Source organism: Pristiophorus japonicus, chromosome 3 (genome assembly GCF_044704955.1).
Source record: "Pristiophorus japonicus isolate sPriJap1 chromosome 3, sPriJap1.hap1, whole genome shotgun sequence".
NCBI classification, from domain to species: Eukaryota; Metazoa; Chordata; class Chondrichthyes; family Pristiophoridae; genus Pristiophorus; species Pristiophorus japonicus.
Window position 1 is genome coordinate 96,604,493 of NC_091979.1, and position 20,108 is coordinate 96,624,600.

Below are 20,108 nucleotides of genomic sequence, written 5' to 3' on the forward strand. Positions count from 1 at the left end.
CAACAGCGCTGGGATTTTGTAGCCAGGTTCTATCGGGCTCCCTCTCAGTGGTAGGAATCTTGCTAAGGAGCGCACAAGGGAAAATGAATGGCCCTGACCTAGAAAAATGGGTAGATCAGAGTTGATGGGCAGTTGGAAGTTCCACCCCACCGCTAGTCTGCCTTGAAGAGGGGAATTGAGCCTATTCAATCTCAGTAAAACAGTGGCCTTGCAAAATACATATTATTAATTATATGTTCTCCTTAATATTGCAGGAATATCAAATTTCAAAATGATCTTCCATCAATATTAAATCATGTTTTTGATTAGGAGTACTACACTCTAAACACTATTTATTCCATTAAAGGTCACGCTGATATTCCTGTATTTCAGAGGACTTTGCTAAGACATGCGATAAATTATAAAAACATAAAACACACAGATTTCTTTCTCTTCCTTTTAAAGCCAGTCAAATTCAAGATCAAGTCCATATTTCATCTTTACACAGCATTTATTCTACTGGAATCAAATTCAACATTTATACAATTTGAAAAAAAGTGCAAACCACAAAATAACCTTCATGTTTTAATTAAACTTCAAACATTGTATTTGTTTGAATTAATACAAGTTCAGCTCATAAAAATGCAGATGATATTAAACTGGAACAGTTATTTGTGTGAAAGAATAACATTTTATTTCTTCATTCATGTTCACATATTATTCAGTTACTCAAATATCAATTTGATGGCAAATATAAAAAATTTAAGTACTGCAAAAACAAGCAGTATTTTTACATTAAACTATTTATTATCTTCCCCATAGTCTGGCATAGTTTCAGGCAAACGCAATTTCAGACTGCATACGGTTTTCCACGCTCCCAGGAATATCTTTCAGCCTAGAATGTAAGAATAACATTTTGTTAAACGGAACATCAACAAATAGTGGCCTATTATCAATGAATATTTTTGGAAACCTAATTTCACATGTAGTTCTCACACACACACACATAGACCGAGATTTAACCCTTCTCGCCCAAAGGGAACAGGGTGGATGGGTAACTAAAACAGTGGTTGCCTACTTACTGCTGTGTTCCTGACAAGCTTCTGCCCACCGCCATTTTAACCGTGCATTTTTCAGAGGTAGCCGAGGCGCTTCATGAACATATTTAAATTGGGGTCCTCCCCCACCATTTTAACCAAAATCACAGAAGTCCCAGTGCTGGAGCAGCCAGTACAACCTCGCAAGTCTGGTGTCTCAGAGCCATGGAAGCAGTATTTCAAGGGGCACTCACCTGCACTAATTGGTTCACAGGAGTAAACATATGAGCAAGACCAGAAGAAAAAAAAGACTTACTGGGCAGAATTTGCAGGGTACCTCAGGAACTCCCTCAGACTTGCCTCCTTGATATATGTGTGGGCGCGAGGAGGATATCCCACATTCGGTAAACCAGAATAAATTGCGTGAATTCCAGAGGAATTCGGTTCCACCACTCTTTCCAATCCCCCTACCAGAGACTTTCTGGGATTCCACCTTGGCCCTAACTGGAATTTAGTGGATGGCCCAGAATTTCCTGGAAGTTTTCAGTGCACCTACAGCATAAGAGGGGAGTGGTTCTGGTTTTTCCGAGGAAGTTTGCACGAAATTGATTTACGTCGGTTTTTCGACGAAACATAGCTAAGCATGAATTTCCTTGACCGGTTGCGCCACTTTCAAGATACGTCAGCTGATTTACCCAGCTCCGTTCACCCCATGCAAAAGACCAGCTCATATGAATTTCCTGGAATATACATGAATAATGTGTTGATGTAGGTATAAAGGAGATAAGGAAAAGTGGAGGGCAGAGAAATCAAAGGCAAAAACCAAAAAGGGCCACATTACAACATAATTCTAAAAGCACAAAGAATGTTAAAAAAACAAGCCTGAAGGGTCTGTGTCTCAATACGAGGAGCATTCATAATAAGGTGGATGAATTAGCTGCGCAGATAGCTGTTAACGGATGTGATGTAATTGGGTTTACGGAGATATGACTCCAGGGTGACCAAGGCTGGGAACTCAACATCCAGGGGTATTCAATATTCAGGAAGGATAGACAGAAAGAAAAAGGAGGTGGGATAGCTTCGCTGGTTAAAGAGGAGATTAACACAATAGTAAGGAAGGACATTAGCTTGGATGATGTGGAATCTGTATGGGTAGAGCTGCGGAACACCAAAGGGCAGAAAACGCTAGTGGGAGTTGTGTACAGACCACCAAACAGTAATAGTGAGGTTGGGGATGGCATCAAACAGGAAATTAGGGATGCGTGCAATAAAGGTACAGCAGTTATCATGGGTGATTTTAATCTACATATAGATTGGGCTAACCAAACTGGTAGCAATATGGTGGAGGAGGATTTCCTGGAGTGTATAAGGGATGGTTTTCTAGACCAATATGTCAAGGAACCTGTCATGTATGTAACCAGCATACTACTGTAACCCTTATACAATTGTAACCCTCATGTAACCACTACATACTGTACATACTTACTAGAAATGCACACCTTGACCACAGAGGGTGTACTTATGGGAGACACTCCTTACATAGAAACATAGAAACATAGAAAACCTGGAGATTCAGGTGTATAAGGGGAGGTCCCTCGCAGGGCCAGCACTCCTTGGTCCAGGTAATAAAGGTGAGGGTCACAGAGTGATTGTGTCTGCAGTACGTGCCTCGTGTGATTATGTTTAAGAGTTAAGGACTCAACACCTGGCGATGAGAAACGGGAATCACTGAACCCAAAGGATGGCCACCGGTAGCTCAGAGGAATGTTACTGTGTGGGTGAAGACTGGGACGATTTCGTGGAGAGACTCCAGCAGACCTTTGTCACGAAGGACTGGCTGGGAGAGGATGCGGCTGACAAGCGGAGGGTGCATCTTCTAACAAGCTGTGGGACAAAAACGTATGCGCTGATGAAGGACCTGCTCGCACCCCACAAACTGGCCGACAAGTCTTTTGAAGAGCTCAGCCAGCTGATCAGCGAACACTTAAAACCGGCGAGCAGCATGCACATAGCCCGGCACCAGTTCTACACACACCGACGTCGGGATGGGCAAAACATCTCGGACTTCGTGGCAGACTTGCGGCGCTTGGCCAGCCTCTGTAAGTTCTCAGACGCCTGCAGTGGGGAGATGTTAAGGGATTTTTTCATTGAGGGCATTAGCCATGCCGGGATCTTCAGGAAGCTCATAGAGACCAAGGACTTAACTCTAGAAGGGGCAGCATTGATAGCTCAAACTTTCATAGCGGGGGAAGAAGAGACCAAGCTAATTTACGCGAGTAGTCCTGGGTCCAACGTGGCGACGGACCAAGGAATTAACGTGATAAACGCGGCTCAAGATCTCGCAGTCAGGCAAAGGCATTTTGAAACTGCAGCAGTCAGACAAAGGCATTTTGTAACTGCCCAAGCTGAAACCGACACTAAGGTGGGCCCCCGACAGGGACAATGGAGAGGGGAGCGGCAATTCACGCCATCAAGGGGACCATTAACACCCACCTTCAGAGTGTTTAGAAACAACCAAGGGAACAATCAGAGAGGAATGCCTGCTAACAGTCCTTTTGTGAACAACGATCTCAGCCAATGCTGGAGATGCGGGGACAGACATTATGCGAAAAGCTGCAAATTTCAGCAGTTCGTCTGTGGGAATTGTAATGCCAGAGGACATTTGGCTAGGGTTTGCAAACAGCCGGTAGCGAGGCTAATCTATGAAATAGAGGAATCAGGCGAGTGGCTTGCAGTGCAGGACAATGCCTGGGGTAAAGCCATGGATGCTGAAGTTCAGCAGGTTGATGTGGCTGACGTCCACAGCTCATACACCAAAACGCCACCCATGATGATGAAAGTTTTATTGAATGGCATCCCGGTGCGCATGGTGCTGGACACTGGAACTAGCCAGTCTCTCATGAGTGCACAACAATTTGAGAAACTATGGCCACACAGAGCTAGCAGGCCCAAACTGGAACGAATTAATACGCAGCTACGGACGTACACCCAAGAGATCATTCCAGTGCTAGGCAGTGCAAACATGGTGGTAACACACAATGGGTCACAGAACCGGCTGCCACTCTGGATTGTTCCGGGAAATGGCCCCCCTATGGGAAGGAGCTGGCTAGCTGAGATGAACTGGAAATGGAGGGATGTGCACACCATTTCATCTGTAGAGCGAAGCTCATGCTCACAGGTACTACAAAAATTCGGGTCATTGTTTCAACCCAATGTCGGAACGTTCAAGGGCACAAAAGTAGTTATACACATCACCTCGGATGCCAGACCAGTGCACCACAAAGCCAGAGTGGTGCCGTACGTGATGCGTGAGAAAATTGAAAGAGAACTGGACAGGCTGCTCAGAGAGGGCATAATTTCGCCCGTTGAATTCAGTGACTGGGCAAGTCCCACTGTTCCTGTCCTTAAAGCAGACGGCTCGGTTAGGATCTGCGGTGACTACAAAGCCACCATCAACCGGGTGTCCCTGCAGGACCAATACCCGCTCCCGAGGGCGGAAGACCTTTTTGCCACGTTGGCAGGTGGCAAGCTGTTCACTAAATTCGACCTCACTTCGGCCTACATGACTCAGGAACTGGCTGAAGAGTCCAAGCTTCTGACCACCAACACGACGCACAAGGGTTTATTCATCTACAACAGGTGTCCTTTTGGCATCTGTTCAGCGGCCGCCATCTTTCAGAGAAACATGGAAAGCTTGTTGAAATCCATTCCCGGCACAATCGTATTCCAGGACGACATCCTAATAACGGGTCGAGACACCGACGAACACCTCCACAACCTGGAGGAGGTGCTACGCCAACTGGACCGGGTAGGTCTGTGGCTGAAGAAGGCCAAGTGTGTGTTTGCGGCCCCAGAGGTCGAGTTTATGGGCAGGAGGGTTGCCGCAGACGGGATCTGGCTTACCGAATCCAAAATGGAGGCGATCTGTCGTGTGCCCCGGCCCGGCAACATATCGGAGTTGCGATCGTTCCTGGAACTTTTGAACTATTTCGGGAACTTCCTGCCAAACTTAAGCACATTGTTGGAGCCGTTACACGTGCTCCTGCGTAAGGGTTGTGAATGGTTTTGGGGGGACTGTCAAGAACGGGCTTTCAACAGGGCGCGGAACCTGCTTTGTTCTAACAAACTGTTAACGTTGTATGACCCCTGTAAAAAAACTAGTTTTAACATGTGATGCATCATCATACGGGGTTGGGTGTGTGTTGCAGCAGAGTAATGGAGACGGACAACTCCAACCAGTGGCTTATGCCTCCAGGTCGCTCTCCCAGGCAGAGCGTGGGTATGGCATGGTCGAAAAGGAAGCACTAGCTTGCGTTTATGGTGTGAAAAAAATGCACCAATACCTTTTCGGCAGACCGTTCGAGTTAGAAACGGACCACAAGCCGTTAACTTCTCTGTTGTCCGACAGCAAGGCGGTCAATGCAAATGTGTCAGCTCGCATACAGCGATGGGCTTTCACGCTGGCTGCGTATGACTACACCATATGGCACCCGGCCAGGCACCGAAAACTGCGCTGACGTGCTCAGCATGCTTCCCCTTGCCACCACCGAGGGGGCGGCAGAGCAAAGCGCTGAGATAGTCATGGCCGTTGAGGCTTTTGACACCGCAGGCTCCCAGATCAAACTCTGGACCAACAGGGACCCCCTCCTATCCATGATAAAGAAATGTGTCCTGGCGGGGGAATTGGGCGCCCACGCATGGGGCATGCCCTGAGGAGGTCAGACCGTTTCAGAGACGGAGGAATGAGCTCTCCATCCAAGCTGACTGCCTGCTATGGGGCAGTCGAGTGGTCATGCCCCCGAAGGGGAGGGAAGCATTCATCAGGGAACTCCACAGCGAGCACCCTGGCATCGTGTTAATGAAGGTCATTGCCCAGTCACATGTATGGTGGCCGGGGATTGACTCAGACCTGGAACACTGGGTTCGCAGGTGCACGACGTGTGCCCAGTTGGGCAACGCCCCCAGGGAGGCCCCGCTCAGCCCATGGCCCTGGCGCACCAAGCTTTGGTCACGCATTCACATGGACTATGCGGGCCCGTTCATGGGAAAAATGTTCTTGATAATTGTCGATGCATACTTGAAATGGATCGAGTGCATCATATTAAACTCGTGCACGATATCCATCACTGTGGCGAGCCTGCGCGTGGTTTTCGCGACCCACGGCTTCCTGGACATTCTGGTCAGCGACAATGGCCAGTGTTTCACCAGCCATGAATTCCAGGAGTTTATGTCGGGTAATGGCATCAAACATGTCCGGACAGCGCCGTTCAAGCCGGCTTCCAATGGCCAGGTGGAACGTGCGGTCCAAGTCATAAAGCAAGGCATGCTCCGCATCCAAGGACCCTCTCTGCAGTACCGCCTATCGCGCCTCCTGCTGGCCTATAGGTCCCAGCCGCACTCGCTCACGGGAGCCAGCGGAACTCCTCATGCAATGTACGCTCAAAACGCGGCTGTCCCTCATCCACCTGACCCTGGCAGACATTGTTGAGGGCAAGCGCCAGTCCCAAACCGAGTGCCACGATCGTAACTCAAGGGAGAGGTGTATAGAAATGAATGATCCAGTATTTGTCCTTAATCATGCATTGGGACCCAAGTGGCTGGAGGGCACCGTAATTGGTAAAGAGGGAAACAGGGTCATATTGGTCTGACTCAATAATGGGCAGATATGCCGCAAACACTTGGACCAAGTAAAGAAAAGGTTCAGCATAGACACCGATGAACATGAAGAAGAGCATGAGGTGTCAACCACACCACTGCCAGTGGACGAGCAACAAGGACAATCATCAGCATGCACAGTTCCTGCGGCCAGCCCGGAATCACCTCAGGTGAAAGAAACGCATGCCAAGGCTCAGCCACCAGAGCCTCAACTGCGCGCTCCACGAGAGAGCGTCGACCACCTGATAGACTTAACCTTTGAGTCAAAAAGACGTGAGGGGGGAGGTAATGTCATGTATGTAACCAGCATATTACTGTAACCCTTATACAATTGTAACCCTCAGGTAACCACTACATACTGTACATACTTACTAGAAATGCACACCTTGACCACAGGGGGTGTACTTGTGGGAGACACTTCTTACCTGGAGATACAGGTATATAAGGGGAGGTGCCTCGCAGGGCTAGCACTCCTTGGTCCAGGTAATAAAGGTGAAGGTCACAGAGTGACTGTATCTGTAGTACGTGCCTCGTGTGATTATGTTTAAGAGTTAAGGACTCAACAGAACCAATTAGAGAGCTGGCCATCCTAAACTGGGTGTTGTGTAATGAGAGAGGATTAATTAGCAATCTTGTTGTGCGAGGCCCCTTGGGGAAGAGTGACCATAATATGGTAGAATTCTTCATTAAGATGGAGAGTGACAGTTAATTCAGAGACTAGGGTCCTGAACTTAAAGAAAGGTAATTTCGATGGTATGAGACGTGAATTGACGAGGATAGACTGACGAATGATACTTAAAGGTGGATAGGCAATGGCAGACATTTAAAGATCACATGGATGAACTTCAACAATTGTACATCCCTATCTGGCGTAAAAATAAAATGGGGAAGGCTGCTCAACCGTGGCTAACAAGGGAAATTAGAGATAGTGTTAAATCCAAGGAAGAGGCATATAAATGGGCCAGAAAAAGCAACAAACCTGAGAACTGGGAGAAATTTAGAATTCAGCAGAGGATGACAAAGGGTTTAATTAGGAGGGGGAAAGTAGAGCAAGAGAATAAGCTTGCAGGGAACATAAAAACTGACTGCAAAAGCTTCTATAGATATGTGAATAGAAAAAGATTAGTGAAGACAAATGTAGATTTCTTGCAGTCAGAATCAGGTGAATTTATAATGGGGAACAAAGAAATGGCAGACCAATTGAACAAATACTCTGGTTCTGTCTTCACTAAGGAAGCCACAAATAACCTTCCGGGAATACTAGGGGACCGAGGGTCTGGCGAGAAGGAGGACCTGAAGGAAATCCTTATTCGTCAGGAAATTGTGTTAGGGAAATGGATGGGATTGAAGGCCGATAAATCCCCAGGGCCTGATAGTCTGCATCCCAGAGTACTTAAGGAAGTGGCCCAAGAAATAGTGGATGCATTGGTGGTCATGTTCCAACATTCTATAGACTCTGGATCAGTTCCTATGGTTTGGAGGATAGCTAATGTAACCCCACTTTTTAAAAAAGGAAGGAGAGATAAAACAGGGAATTATAGACTGGTTAGCCTGACATCGGTAGTGGGGAAAATGTTGGAATCAATTATTAAAAATGAAATAGCAGCGCATTTGGAAAGCAGTGACAGGATCGGTCCAAGTCAGCATGGATTTATGAAACATAGAAACATAGAAAATAGGTGCAGGAATAGGCCATTCGGCCCTTTGAACCTGTACCGCCATTCAATAAGATCATGGCTGATCAGTCACCTCAGCACCCCTTTCCTGCTTTCTCTCCATACCCCTTGATCCCTTTAGCCATATTGGCCATATCTAACACCCTTTTGAATATATCCAATGAACTGGCATCAACAATTCTCTGTGGTAGAAAATTTCACAGGTTAACAACTCTCTGAGTGAAGACGTTTCTCCTCATCTAAGTCCTAAATGGCTTACCCCTTATCCTTAGACTGTGTCCACTGGTTCTGGACTTCCCTAACATTGAGAACATTCTTCCTACATCTAGCCTGTCCAGTCCCGTCAGAATTATATATGTTTCTATGAGATCCCCTCTCATCCTTCTAAACTCCAGTGAATACAGGCCCAGTCGATCCAGTCTCTCCTCATATGTCAGTCCTGCCATCCTGGGAATCAGTCTGGCGAACCTTTGCTGCACTCCCTCAATAGCAAGAACGTCCTTCCTCAGATTAGGAGACCAAAATTGAACACAATATTCCAGGTGAGGCCTCACCAAGGCCTTATACAACTGCAGTAAGACCTCCCTGCTCCGATACTCAAATCCCCTAGCTATGAAGGCCAACATACCATTTGCCTTCTTCACCACCTGCTGTATCTGCATGCCAACTTTCAATGACTGATGTACCATGACACCCAGGTCTCGTTGCACCTCTCCTTTTCCTAATGTGCCGCCATTCAGATAATATTCTGTCTTCGTGTTTTTGCCACCAAAGTGGATAACCTCACACTTATCCACATTATACTGCATCTGCCATGCATTTGCCCACTCACCTAACCTGTCCAAGTCACCCTGCAGCCTCTTAGCATCCCCCTCACAGCTCACACTGCCACCCAGCTTAGTGTCATCTGCAAACTTGGAGATATTACACTCAATTCCTTCATCTAAATCATTAATGTATATTGTAAATAGCTGGGGTCCCAGCACTGAGACCTGCGGCACCCCACTAGTCACTGCCTGCCATTCTGAAAAGGACCCGTTTATCCTGTCTCTCTGCTTCCTGTCTGCCAACCAGTTCTCTATCCACATCAATACATTACCCCCAATACCATGTGCTTTAATTTTGCACATCAATCTCTTGTGTGGGACCTTGTCAAAAGGCTTTTGAATGTCCAAATACACCACATCCACTGGTTCTCCCTTGTCCACTCTACTAGTTACATCCTCAAAAAATTTTAGAAGGTTTGTCAAGCATGATTTCCCCTTCATAAATCCATGCTGACTTGGACCGATCCTATCACTGCTTTCCAAATGCGCTGCTATTTCATTTTTAATAATTGATTTCAACATTTTCCCACTACTGATGTCCGGCTATAATTACCTGTTTTCTCTCTCCCTCCTTTTTAAAAAAGTGGTGTTACATTAGCTACCCTACAGTCGAAAGGAACTGGTCCAGAGTCGATAGACTGTTGGAAATGATCACCAATGCATTCACTATATCTAGTGCCACTTCCTTAAGTACTCTGGGAAGCAGACTATCAGGCCCCGGGGATTGATCGGCCTTCAATCCCATCAATTTCCTTAACACAATTTCGTACCTAAAAAGATTTCCTTCAGTTCCTCCTTCTCACTAGACCCTCGGTCTCCTAGTATTTCCGGAAGGTTATTTGTCTCTTCCTTCGTGAAGACAGAACCAAAGTATTTGTTCAACTGGTCAGCCATTTCTTTGTTCCCCATTATAAATTCACCTGAATCTTACTACAAGGAACCTGAAAGGGAAATCATGCTTGACGAGTGGAGTGCCGCAGGGCTCAGTGCTGGGACCCCAGCTCTTTACAATATACATCAATGATTTGGATGAAGGAATTGAGTGTAATATCTCCAAGTTTGCAGATGACACTAAGCTGGCTGGCAGTGTGAGCTGTGAGGAGGATGCTAAGAGGCTGCAGGGTGACTTGGACAGGTTAGGTGAGTGGGCAAATGCATGGCAGATACAGAATAATGTAGATAAATGTGAAGTTATCCACCTTGATGGCAAAAACAGGAAGGCAGAATAATATCTGAATGGTGACAGATTAGGAAAAGGGGAGGTGCAACGAGACCTGGGTGTCATGGTAGATCAGTCATTGAAAGGTGGCATTCAGATACAGCAGGCGGTGAAGAAGGCAAATGGCATGTTGGCCTTCATAGCGAGGGGATTTGATTATAGGAGCAGGGTGGTCTTACTGCAGTTATACAGGGCCTTGGTGTATTGTGTATCGTTTTGGTCTCCTAATCTGAGGAAGGACATTCTTGCTATTGAGGGAGCATGGCGAAGTTTCACCCGATTTTCCCGGGATGGCAGGACTGACATACGAGGAGAGACTGGATCGACTGGGCTTATATTCACTGGAGTTCAGAAGAATGAGAGGGGATCTCATAGAAACGTTTAAAATTCTGACGGGTTTAGACAGGTTAGATGCAGGAAGAATGTTCCCAATGTTGGGGAAGACCAGAACCAGGGGTCACAGTCTAAGGATAAGGAGTAAGCCATTTAGGACCGAGCTGAGGAGAAACTTCTTCACCCAGAGAGTGGTGAACCTGTGGAATTCTCTACCACAGAAAGTTGTTGAGCCTAGTTTGTTAGATATATTCAAAAGGGAGTTAGATGTGGCCCTTACAGCTAAAGGGATCAAGCGGTATGGAGAGGAAGCAGGAATGGGGTACTGAAGTTGCATGATCAGCCATGATTATATTGGATGGTGGTGCAGGTTCTAAGGGCCGAATGGCCTACTCCTGCACCTATTTTCTATGTTTCTATGCAGATCTCAGATTTCTAAAGTTTGATAGCAATTTTCTCTGCAATTGAAAAATAATTCTTACTCAGACCAGCACTATACTTAACCAGTCTCAGTGCACCTGAAATTTTATGGACCCCCAGCCCTCCACGTCGAATCATAGAATGATACAGCACAGAAGGAGGCTAGTCAGTCCACCGTGCCCCAGCCCTTTGGTAGAGCTTTCTAAATAGTCCCACACCTCTGCTGTTTCTCCATAGCCCTGCAAACGTTTCCCCTTCAAGTATTTATCCAATTCCCCTTTGAAAGGTATTATTGAATCTGCTTCGACCATCCTTGCTGCATTGTGGATCATAACAACTTGTGGTGTAAAAATAATTCTCAACTCACCTCTGGTTCTTTTGCCAGTGTCCAGAAAGGTTAAGCGGGTGCAATGGCCTTCCCTGTTCTGGCTGCTATCTCCCAATCAATTGCCAATTACCAACATCTACAGGGGTAGATTTTTGCCTTCATTGAAATCAATGAAATGAAAATGATGTGTGATTTATAAATGGTGAGCGATCCACCTCAACACATCATCACCCAGGCGGTGAAGACAAAAATTGACCCTACTATACTGCACACTAAGTAATGTGATTGATTTTCTGGAGAATAACACTATTCTTGCTCTGGGGTTTAATCATTAGCAAGCTAAAGAAGAGGATCTATGTCCACTCGCACAGGTGCTGGGTATTTAGGGGCAAAACATAATTAAATCACTCCCATATTTTCGAAAATAAAATCACAATTGTGGCCCCTTCACATGGTGGCTCTGCTGGTTCTACTTTATAACAAAATGAAGTCCCTGGTGCTTGTAAAGAAAGAGAAAGGGATAACTAACCTAGGAGTTAATGCAGTGCCTCCAATCTGATTAAGAAAAATGGCTTTCTCTAGAAGAGAGATATTTGCTGCAGAATCATAAGAACATAAGAAATAGGAGCAGGAGAAGGCCATTTGGCCCCTCGAGCCTGCTCCGCCATTTAATAAGATTATGGCTAATCTGATCATGGACTCAGCTTCACTTCCCTGCCCGCTCCCCATAACCCCTTATTCCCTTATTGGTCAAAAATCTGTCTATCTCCGCCTTAAATATATTCAATGACCCAGCCTCCACAGCTCACTGGGGCAGAGAATTCCACAGAATTACAACCCTCTGAGAGAAAAAATTCCTCCTCAGCTCAAATACACCATTTATAACAATAAAACAAAATCAACATAACAAAAAACAGATTATCTGGTCATTATCACCTTGCTGTTTGTAGGAGCTTGCTTGTGCGCAAATTGGCTGCCGCATTTCCCACATTACAACAGTGACTACACTCCAAAATTACTTCATTGGCTGTAAAGCGCTTTGAGAGTCCAGTGATCGTGAAAGGCGTTATATAAATCCAAGTCTTTCTTTAAGAGAAATTTAGTCTTAATAAAAATTACTTTGCAGATGAAAACTTATACTGTCCACTCCCTGTAATTATTTTAATAATTATAACTATCAGCATTCATATGCTTTAGCTATAAGGGTTAAAGATATGCCGTATGATGGAAGTACAGTCAGTTCATCTTTGTAATTTACCCAACATAACTAAATAAGCTGAAACGGCCAAGTATTTGAGATCCCTAAGTTATGTTTGAAAACCTTCTAGCTGTAAATAAGTGTCTGTATACAAGGTGCTATAGGTTGAAAAAACAGCACAAAACCCTCCATAACGTGCCAGTGTTTGATGTCATAAGAAGGAATGGTATGGAATATAGAAACTTGACATTGGTGCTGTTTTAAATTTGGGATTAAGCACCATTAGGGTCAATTTGTTGTACCAAAGGAATTCGGGTGAGTGGAGACCTGGAAATTGACTGGCGAGCACTTTTAAGCTGAAAACATGCCTTTTTGCGATTTGTGCCCAGTTCGTGTACCTATGTATTTCACTCTACCTGATTTTGAGTGGGAACCTAATTAAACATACTAAAGCATGCTAAAGAGGGCCTAATTTTTTCCACCTATGAACAAGGCATTAAGAGAACCTGTTTAAAAATTCTATTTAAAGAGACAGAGGGGAATAGTTTTTAAGGTAATTTTAAAAGATTTTATTATTCTGGTACCTTAGTGTATTCATGTTTTTTTTCTCAGCTAATGTTTAGTGTATTTTTAAATTTACAAAATATAATTTGTTTTTAAGTGTATAAATTTAATTTTTCTTTTCAGCTGTATTTCCTGAGCTTTTCGTATCATTTTATTGCTTTCACTATGGTGGGAATACTTATGTAATGAGACAAGGAGCAGAAACTATCTGTGCAGACACTCTTTTCAAGCGTTCTTCAGGACAAGAAGATCTTTAAAGTGACCCATATGATACTATGTTTATATGATCACAGAGTGTGTCATGGCATCTAAGTGGAAGTTAAATCAACTGCAGTGCACCTCCTTCTAGGAGTCGCCTACAGTATTGGTTATTGTCCTCTCCATATGTGCAACATAGGTGGCACTAAATCTTTTCTATTAAATAGCAACAGAAGTGTGAGACAGCTGCCCAATATCACTGCTGTATTTCCCAAAATACAGAGGGTCCTTGATGGCAACTAATTTCTCCTTTGGCATTGCCACTTGCTCTTTATCACTTATGCTCTGTGACTTACCTGATGCAGCTCCCTCAAACTCACTAACTGTATCTCCAAATGTGTATAGATGTGCTGTTGCTTACAAATATTGCCGAAAGAGACACGGCAAGGTGGGGGGATTTGTTTTGGCCATTAATGCAAAACAGGCAATAATTAATGTCAAGAATATTTGAAGTAAATAGAAAAGAAAATTGGGTGGAGTGTTACGCGGACGGCCAATTCGCAATCACCCGTTTTGTGCTACCCAGTAAGACGATTTTCACCCCCAGGGTGCTTTGAGGTGTTGGCTTGTCCTGGCCCAGTGGCAATGCTGGCAGGCTGTTGTTGTGGGCCAACAGTGACAAATATTACAGCACTGCCTCCAAGATACACCTTCCAACAAAGCTCAATGTTGTGTATGTTGTTTGTGTAGTTGTATCGGAAGAATTAAGAAAGGATCAATATATCAGTGGATAGTCCTAGCCCATGGCTTGGTAGAGTCCTACACTTTACCTTCTTTTACTTCCTCAAAGTTCTGACAGGCAAATTTGTCCAGGATGGCCTCCTCTAAGGGATTCAAGGGCTTTTAAATTCTCAGCCCTCCTACCATTTTGTCCGATTGCCTTGTATTAGATAACACCATTTTGTGCAAGCAGAAATGTATGCTTGACATTTTTCAAATTGAAGGAGCACATACATTGTGACAGATATGGGATGCAGCCTATCCAAGATGCTATTAAGTGACCAAGCATTAGGCAGTTAATCTTTCTTACAGTGGTTTATGTGTGATTCTCATTGATGATGTTACACTGCCAACACTTTCAATTGTAAACTACTGTTGTAATTTGTGTCCTTTTCATTATGCATGGTCAGCGATAAATGGGTTAGAAAGTTTTGTAGAGCTTGCCATGGGCCAGTAGTAAATGTGCAATGGGCAACTGGGCAACATTTTGTGGCATTCATACATGAGTCATGTACTTGCTAAGCAGCACTGTTGAAAAAGTTTACCTTGGCAGCTTCCTTAAGATGTGTCACCTTCCAATTTGTTACCAGATTTTATGGATAGTGCACACAGAAATGAGCCTGGCTGTCACCTCCTGCCAGCCATACTGTCCTGTTGTCCTCTGGGGAGGGTGACTTGGAATGGTAAATAGGGGGCAACCCTCCTCACAATCATCTCATATAGCAGCAGCTTCACTTTGCCAGCTATTAAACAGTGGGATTGAGTGCTACACAATGCCATCACTAGCCCACAGTCTCTATGTCCTGTCTCTACTTTTATTCCAGCTACTGGGTTTTGAAGGCCATTTTTTGTGATGAACAGCCTTGGAAAGGCTGAAATATGCATTTTAAATATTTACATAAGAACATAAGAACATAAGAATTAGGAACAGGAGTAGGCCATCTAGCCCCTCAAGCCTGCTCTGCCATTCAATAAGATCATGGCTGATCTGGCCGTGGACTCAGTTCCACTTACCTGCCCTCTCCCCGTAACCCTTAATTCCCTTATTGGTTAAAAATGATCTATCTATGACTTGAATACATACAATGAGCTAGCCTCAACTGCTTCCTTGGGCAGAGAATTCCACAGATTCACAACCCTCTGGGAGAAGAAATTCCTTCTCAACTCGGTTTTAAATTGGCTCCCCTGTATTTTGAGGCTGTGCCCCCTAGTTCTAGCCTCCCCTACCAGTGGAAACAACCTCTCTGCCTCTATCTTGTCCATCCCTTTCATGATTTTAAATGTTTCTATAAGATCACCCCTCATCCTTCTGAACTCCAACAAGTAAAGACCCAGTCTACTCAATCTATCTTCATAAGGTAACCCCCTCATCTCCGGAATCAACCTAGTGAATCATCTCTGTATCCACTCCAAAGCCAGTATATCCTTCCTTAAGTAAGGTGACCAGAACTGCACGCAGTACTCCAGGTGCGGCCTTACCAATACCCTATACAGTTGCAGCAGGACCTCCCTGCTTTTGTACTCCATCCCTCTCGCAATGAAGGCCAACATTCCATTCACCTTCCTGATTACCTGCTGCACCTGCAAACTAACTTTTTGGGATTCATGCACAAGGACCCCAGGTCCCTCTGCACCTCAGCATGTTGTAATTTCTCCCCATTCAAATAATATTCCCTTTTACTGTTTTTTTTCCCAAGGTGGATGACCTCACACTTTCCGACATTGTATTCCATCTGCCAAACCTTAGCCCATTCGCTTAACCTATCTAAATCTCTTTGCAGCCTCTCTGTGTCCTCTACACAACCCGCTTTCCCACTAATCTTTGTGTCATCTACAAATTTTGTTACACTACACTCTGTCCCCTCTTCCAGGTCATCTATGTATATTGTAAACAGTTGTGGTCCCAGCACCGATCCATGTGGCACACCACTAACCCCCGATTTCCAACCTGAAAAGGACCCATTTATCCTGACTCTCTGCTTTCTGTTCGCCAGCCAATTCTCTATCCATGCTAATACATTTCCTCTGACTCCGCATACCTCTATCTTCTGCAGTAACCTTTTGTGTGGCACCTTATCGAATGCCTTTTGGAAATCTAAATACACCACATCCATTGGTACACCTCAATCCACCATGTTCGTTATATCCTCAAAAAATTCCAGTAAATTAGTTAAACATGATTTCCCCTTCATGAATCCATGCTGCGTCTGCTTGATTGCACTATTCCGATCTAGATGTCCCGCTATTTCTTCCTTTATGATAGTTTCAAGCATTTTCCCCACTACAGATGTTAAACTAACCAGCCTATAGTTACCTGCCTTTTGTCTGCCCCCTTTTTTAAACAGAGGCGTTACATTAGCTGCTTTCCAATCCGCTGGTGCCTCCCCAGAGTCCAGAGAATTTTGGTAGATTATAACGAATGCATCTGCTATAACTTCCGCCATCTCTTTTAATACCCTGGGATGCATTTCATCAGGACCAGGGGACTTGTCTACCTTGAGTCCCATTAGCCTGAGCAGCACTACCCCCCTAGTGATAGTGACAGTCCTTTGAAAGACTAACATGGCATATAGTGTAGCTCTGCTGTTTTATGTAGGATGCACTGAGTAAGCGCTCATCCTTGAAGCACATTAGTGAAACCGTTAGGTTTTCATGACAATGAGGAAGCTTTCATAAATTACCAGATTCATTGAATTCAATTTCACTAGCATAGAGAGGTCTAAACTCTAGGTTACTAGTCCAGTACAATAATCCTTATACTACCATACTTCTGGAATAAAGTCTAGCCAATTCAGATCATGCCACATGACAAAGGCTATGGGCTATGACAACATCCTGGTTGAATTGCTGAAGATATCCGTTCCAAAGCTAGCTCCGCCATATCCAAGCTGTTCCAGTACAGCTATGACATTGGCATCTACCCAACAATAAGGAAGATTGCCCAGGTATATCCTATCCACAAAAGACAGACCAACTACCACCCTATCAGCCTCTTCCCAATCATCAGTAAAGGGATAGAAGGAGTCATCAGCAGTTACTGAGTGACACCTACTCACCAATACCTAAATCTCAGTTTGGGTTCTGTCAGAACCACTCAGTTCCAGACCTCATCAGAGACTTACTCCAGACAAGGACGCAAGACCAGAGGAGAAGTGAGAGTGACTGCCCTTGATAGTCAGCATTCGACTGAGTATGGCACCAAGAGGCCTCAGCAAAAATGAGATCAAAGAGCTGAAGGCACACAAAGGCAAATGGTTGTGGTTGTTCGAGGCCAATCATTGTAGCCCCAAGACATCTCTCCAAGAATTCCTCAGGGAAGTGTCTTTGGCCCAACCATCTTCAGCTGCTTCATCAATAACTTTCTCTCCACCATATGGTCAGGAGTGGGTCTATTTGCTGACAAATTCATCGTGTTCAGCTCCAAACTCAAATCCTCCAATAATGAAGCAACCTATGCCAGCCTGCAGCAGGAGCTGGATAACAGCAAGGGTTGTGCTCACAAATGGCAAGAAACATTCACGCCATTTCAGTTGCAGTTATTGATCTCCATTGAACAAGAGAAAACCCAGCTATCTCTCCCTGACCTTCAATGGTACCAGCAAAGTTGACGACTTAGGGGTCACTGCTGACCAGAAGCTTAACAGAACCAGCCATATAGCAGGCTTGCCCTGCTGAAGATTCTTCAGTGACCCCTGTGGCCACCAACTAAAGGTAAGTTTTAATTGAACACTTTTAAAACAAATGTTTCTTTAGAGCCAGGAGGAGCATGATCATTCCCATTGACTCCATAGTGCTGATTGACCACCTCACTGCCCCACCGGCCATTACCCGCTCCAACCCCCTCCACACCCCACAACTTACCTGAGGGCCGCAGCCAGGGAGCCTAAAATTGATTTTTTCCCGTGGTGTGAACTGCCTGTGGAGGCACAACTGTGCCGATAGTTTAGCCCAATATATAGATGATGCCCGCGGACCAATTCCTATACCTCTAATCATGAAGCCCGGGATCTGTAAGCTTTTGTAACCGCTTTCTCAACCTGCCCTGCCACCTTCAATAATTTGTACACATGTGCCCCTCGGTCTCTCTGTTCATGCACCCTCTTTAGAATTGTACCCATTAGTTAATATTTCCTCTCCTCATTCTTTTTACCAAAATGTATCACTTCATATTTTTTTGCATTAAATTTCATCTGCCACATGTCTGCCCATTCCACCAGCACGTCTATGTCCTCTTGAAGTCTATCACTATCTTCCTCACTGTTCCCTATACTGGTTGAACGTCCCTTATCCAGAACTCCCTTATCCGGAACGACCCTTTATCCAAAACCATTCCCGGCCACCAGGTGGCACATATGTAGAACTCCGACATGAACAAATTGAAGTCCTTCCTTGCTGCCGACTCCCGCAATCGCTGGCCTGACCCCGCCCCCCCCCCCTCCCCGCCATGATCTCTCTGCTGCACTCCCAGCCCCAAGCCAGCCAACCCTGATATCCCCTTGCTCAGTACCTGTACCATCCAATTTAATGTGACCACCCCTCGTCCGGAAAAATCCCTTATCCGGAACAGGCCAGGTCCAGAGGGATCCGGATAAGGGAGGTTCAACCTGTACTTTCAGATTTTGTGTAATCTGCAAATTTTGAAATTGTGCCCTGTACACCCACCTCCAAATCATTAATGTATCAAGAAAAGCAGTGGTCCAATTACTGATCCCTGCGGAACACCACTGTATACCTTCTTCCAGTCTGAAAAAACAACCGTTCACCATCACTTTCTGTTTCCTGTCACTTCGCCAATTTCTTATCCATTCTGCCACTGTCTCTTTTATTCCATGGGTTTTAACTTTGCTGGCAAGCCTATTATGTGGCACTTTGTTGAACGCCTTTTGGAAATACATGTACATGTCAACCGCATTGCCCTCATCAGGAAGGGGGTACTGAAGTTGCATGTTCAGCCATGAACTCATTGAATGGCGGTGCAGGCTAGAAGGGCTGAATGGCCTGCTCCTGCACCTATTTTCTATGTTTCTATGTTTCTATCAAATAACTCCATCAAGTTGGTTAAACACGGTTTGTCTTTAACAATCCATGCTGGCGTTCCTTAATTAATCCATACTTGTCCAAGTGACTGTTAATTTTGTCTCTGATTATTGTTTCTAAAAGCTTCCACAGTGCCGATGTTAAACTGACCGGTTTATCTTCACACCCTTTTTTGACCAAGGGTGTAACATTTGCAATTCTCCAGTCTTCTGGCAACACCCCATTTGGAGGATTGGAAGATTATGGCCAGTACCTCCGCGATTTCTTTCTTCACTTCCCTCAGCGTCCCAGGATACATCCCATCTGTTCCTGGTGACTTATCTACTTTAGATACATCCAGCCTTTCTAGTACCTCGTCTTTCTCAATTCTTATCCCATCCAGTATCTCCTCTACCTCCTCATTTATTATATCTACGGCAGTATCTTATTCCTTGGTGAAGACAGATGCAAAGTACTCATTTAGTACCTCAGCAATACCCTTTGCCTCCATGCGTAGCTCTCCTTTTAGGTCCCTAATCGGCCCCACCCCTCCTCTTACTGCCCATTTACTATTTATGGGCTAGTGTTTCCCTAACCTGCTTTTCTGGCGCCCTCACCCGAGGTGCGCCGCTTTTGTCCGCCTCCAAGCATGCCGAAAAAAGATGTCCGTATTCTGGTCGCTCCCCAGCCTCTCTTCGGTCATGGCCCAGCGTGGGCCAATGGATTGGAGGTGGAGCCAGGTCCTGGCACTGGAGTCTGCGCACATGTGCAGTAGCTCCTGGCAGGCCATTTCTGCAAACGCGTGCAGACTGTGTGGGAGGGGCCCGAAGCATGCCATCACTAGCCCTGGCCGAATGGGCTCCCTCATCGGCGGCCCG

The 20,108-nt window shown here is 45.2% G+C and overlaps 1 protein-coding gene across 6 annotated transcripts in view; it reads right to left on the reverse strand.

Moving 5' to 3' along the window:
* Window positions 1–540: 540 nt before the first annotated feature.
* Window positions 541–20,108, reverse strand: part of LOC139259808 (uncharacterized protein C7orf57 homolog) — a 157,596-nt gene continuing 138,028 nt past the window's right edge. For 2 of the 6 annotated variants that reach the window (XM_070875608.1, XM_070875607.1), the window contains one exon: window positions 545–874. In XM_070875608.1, the coding sequence (XP_070731709.1) occupies window positions 814–874 (61 nt within the window). In that variant the 3' untranslated portion in view covers window positions 545–813. Of the gene's footprint in view, window positions 875–20,108 lie in introns of all 6 variants that reach the window. The other 4 variants (XM_070875606.1, XM_070875610.1, XM_070875612.1 and 1 more) reach the window with 3 other exon arrangements.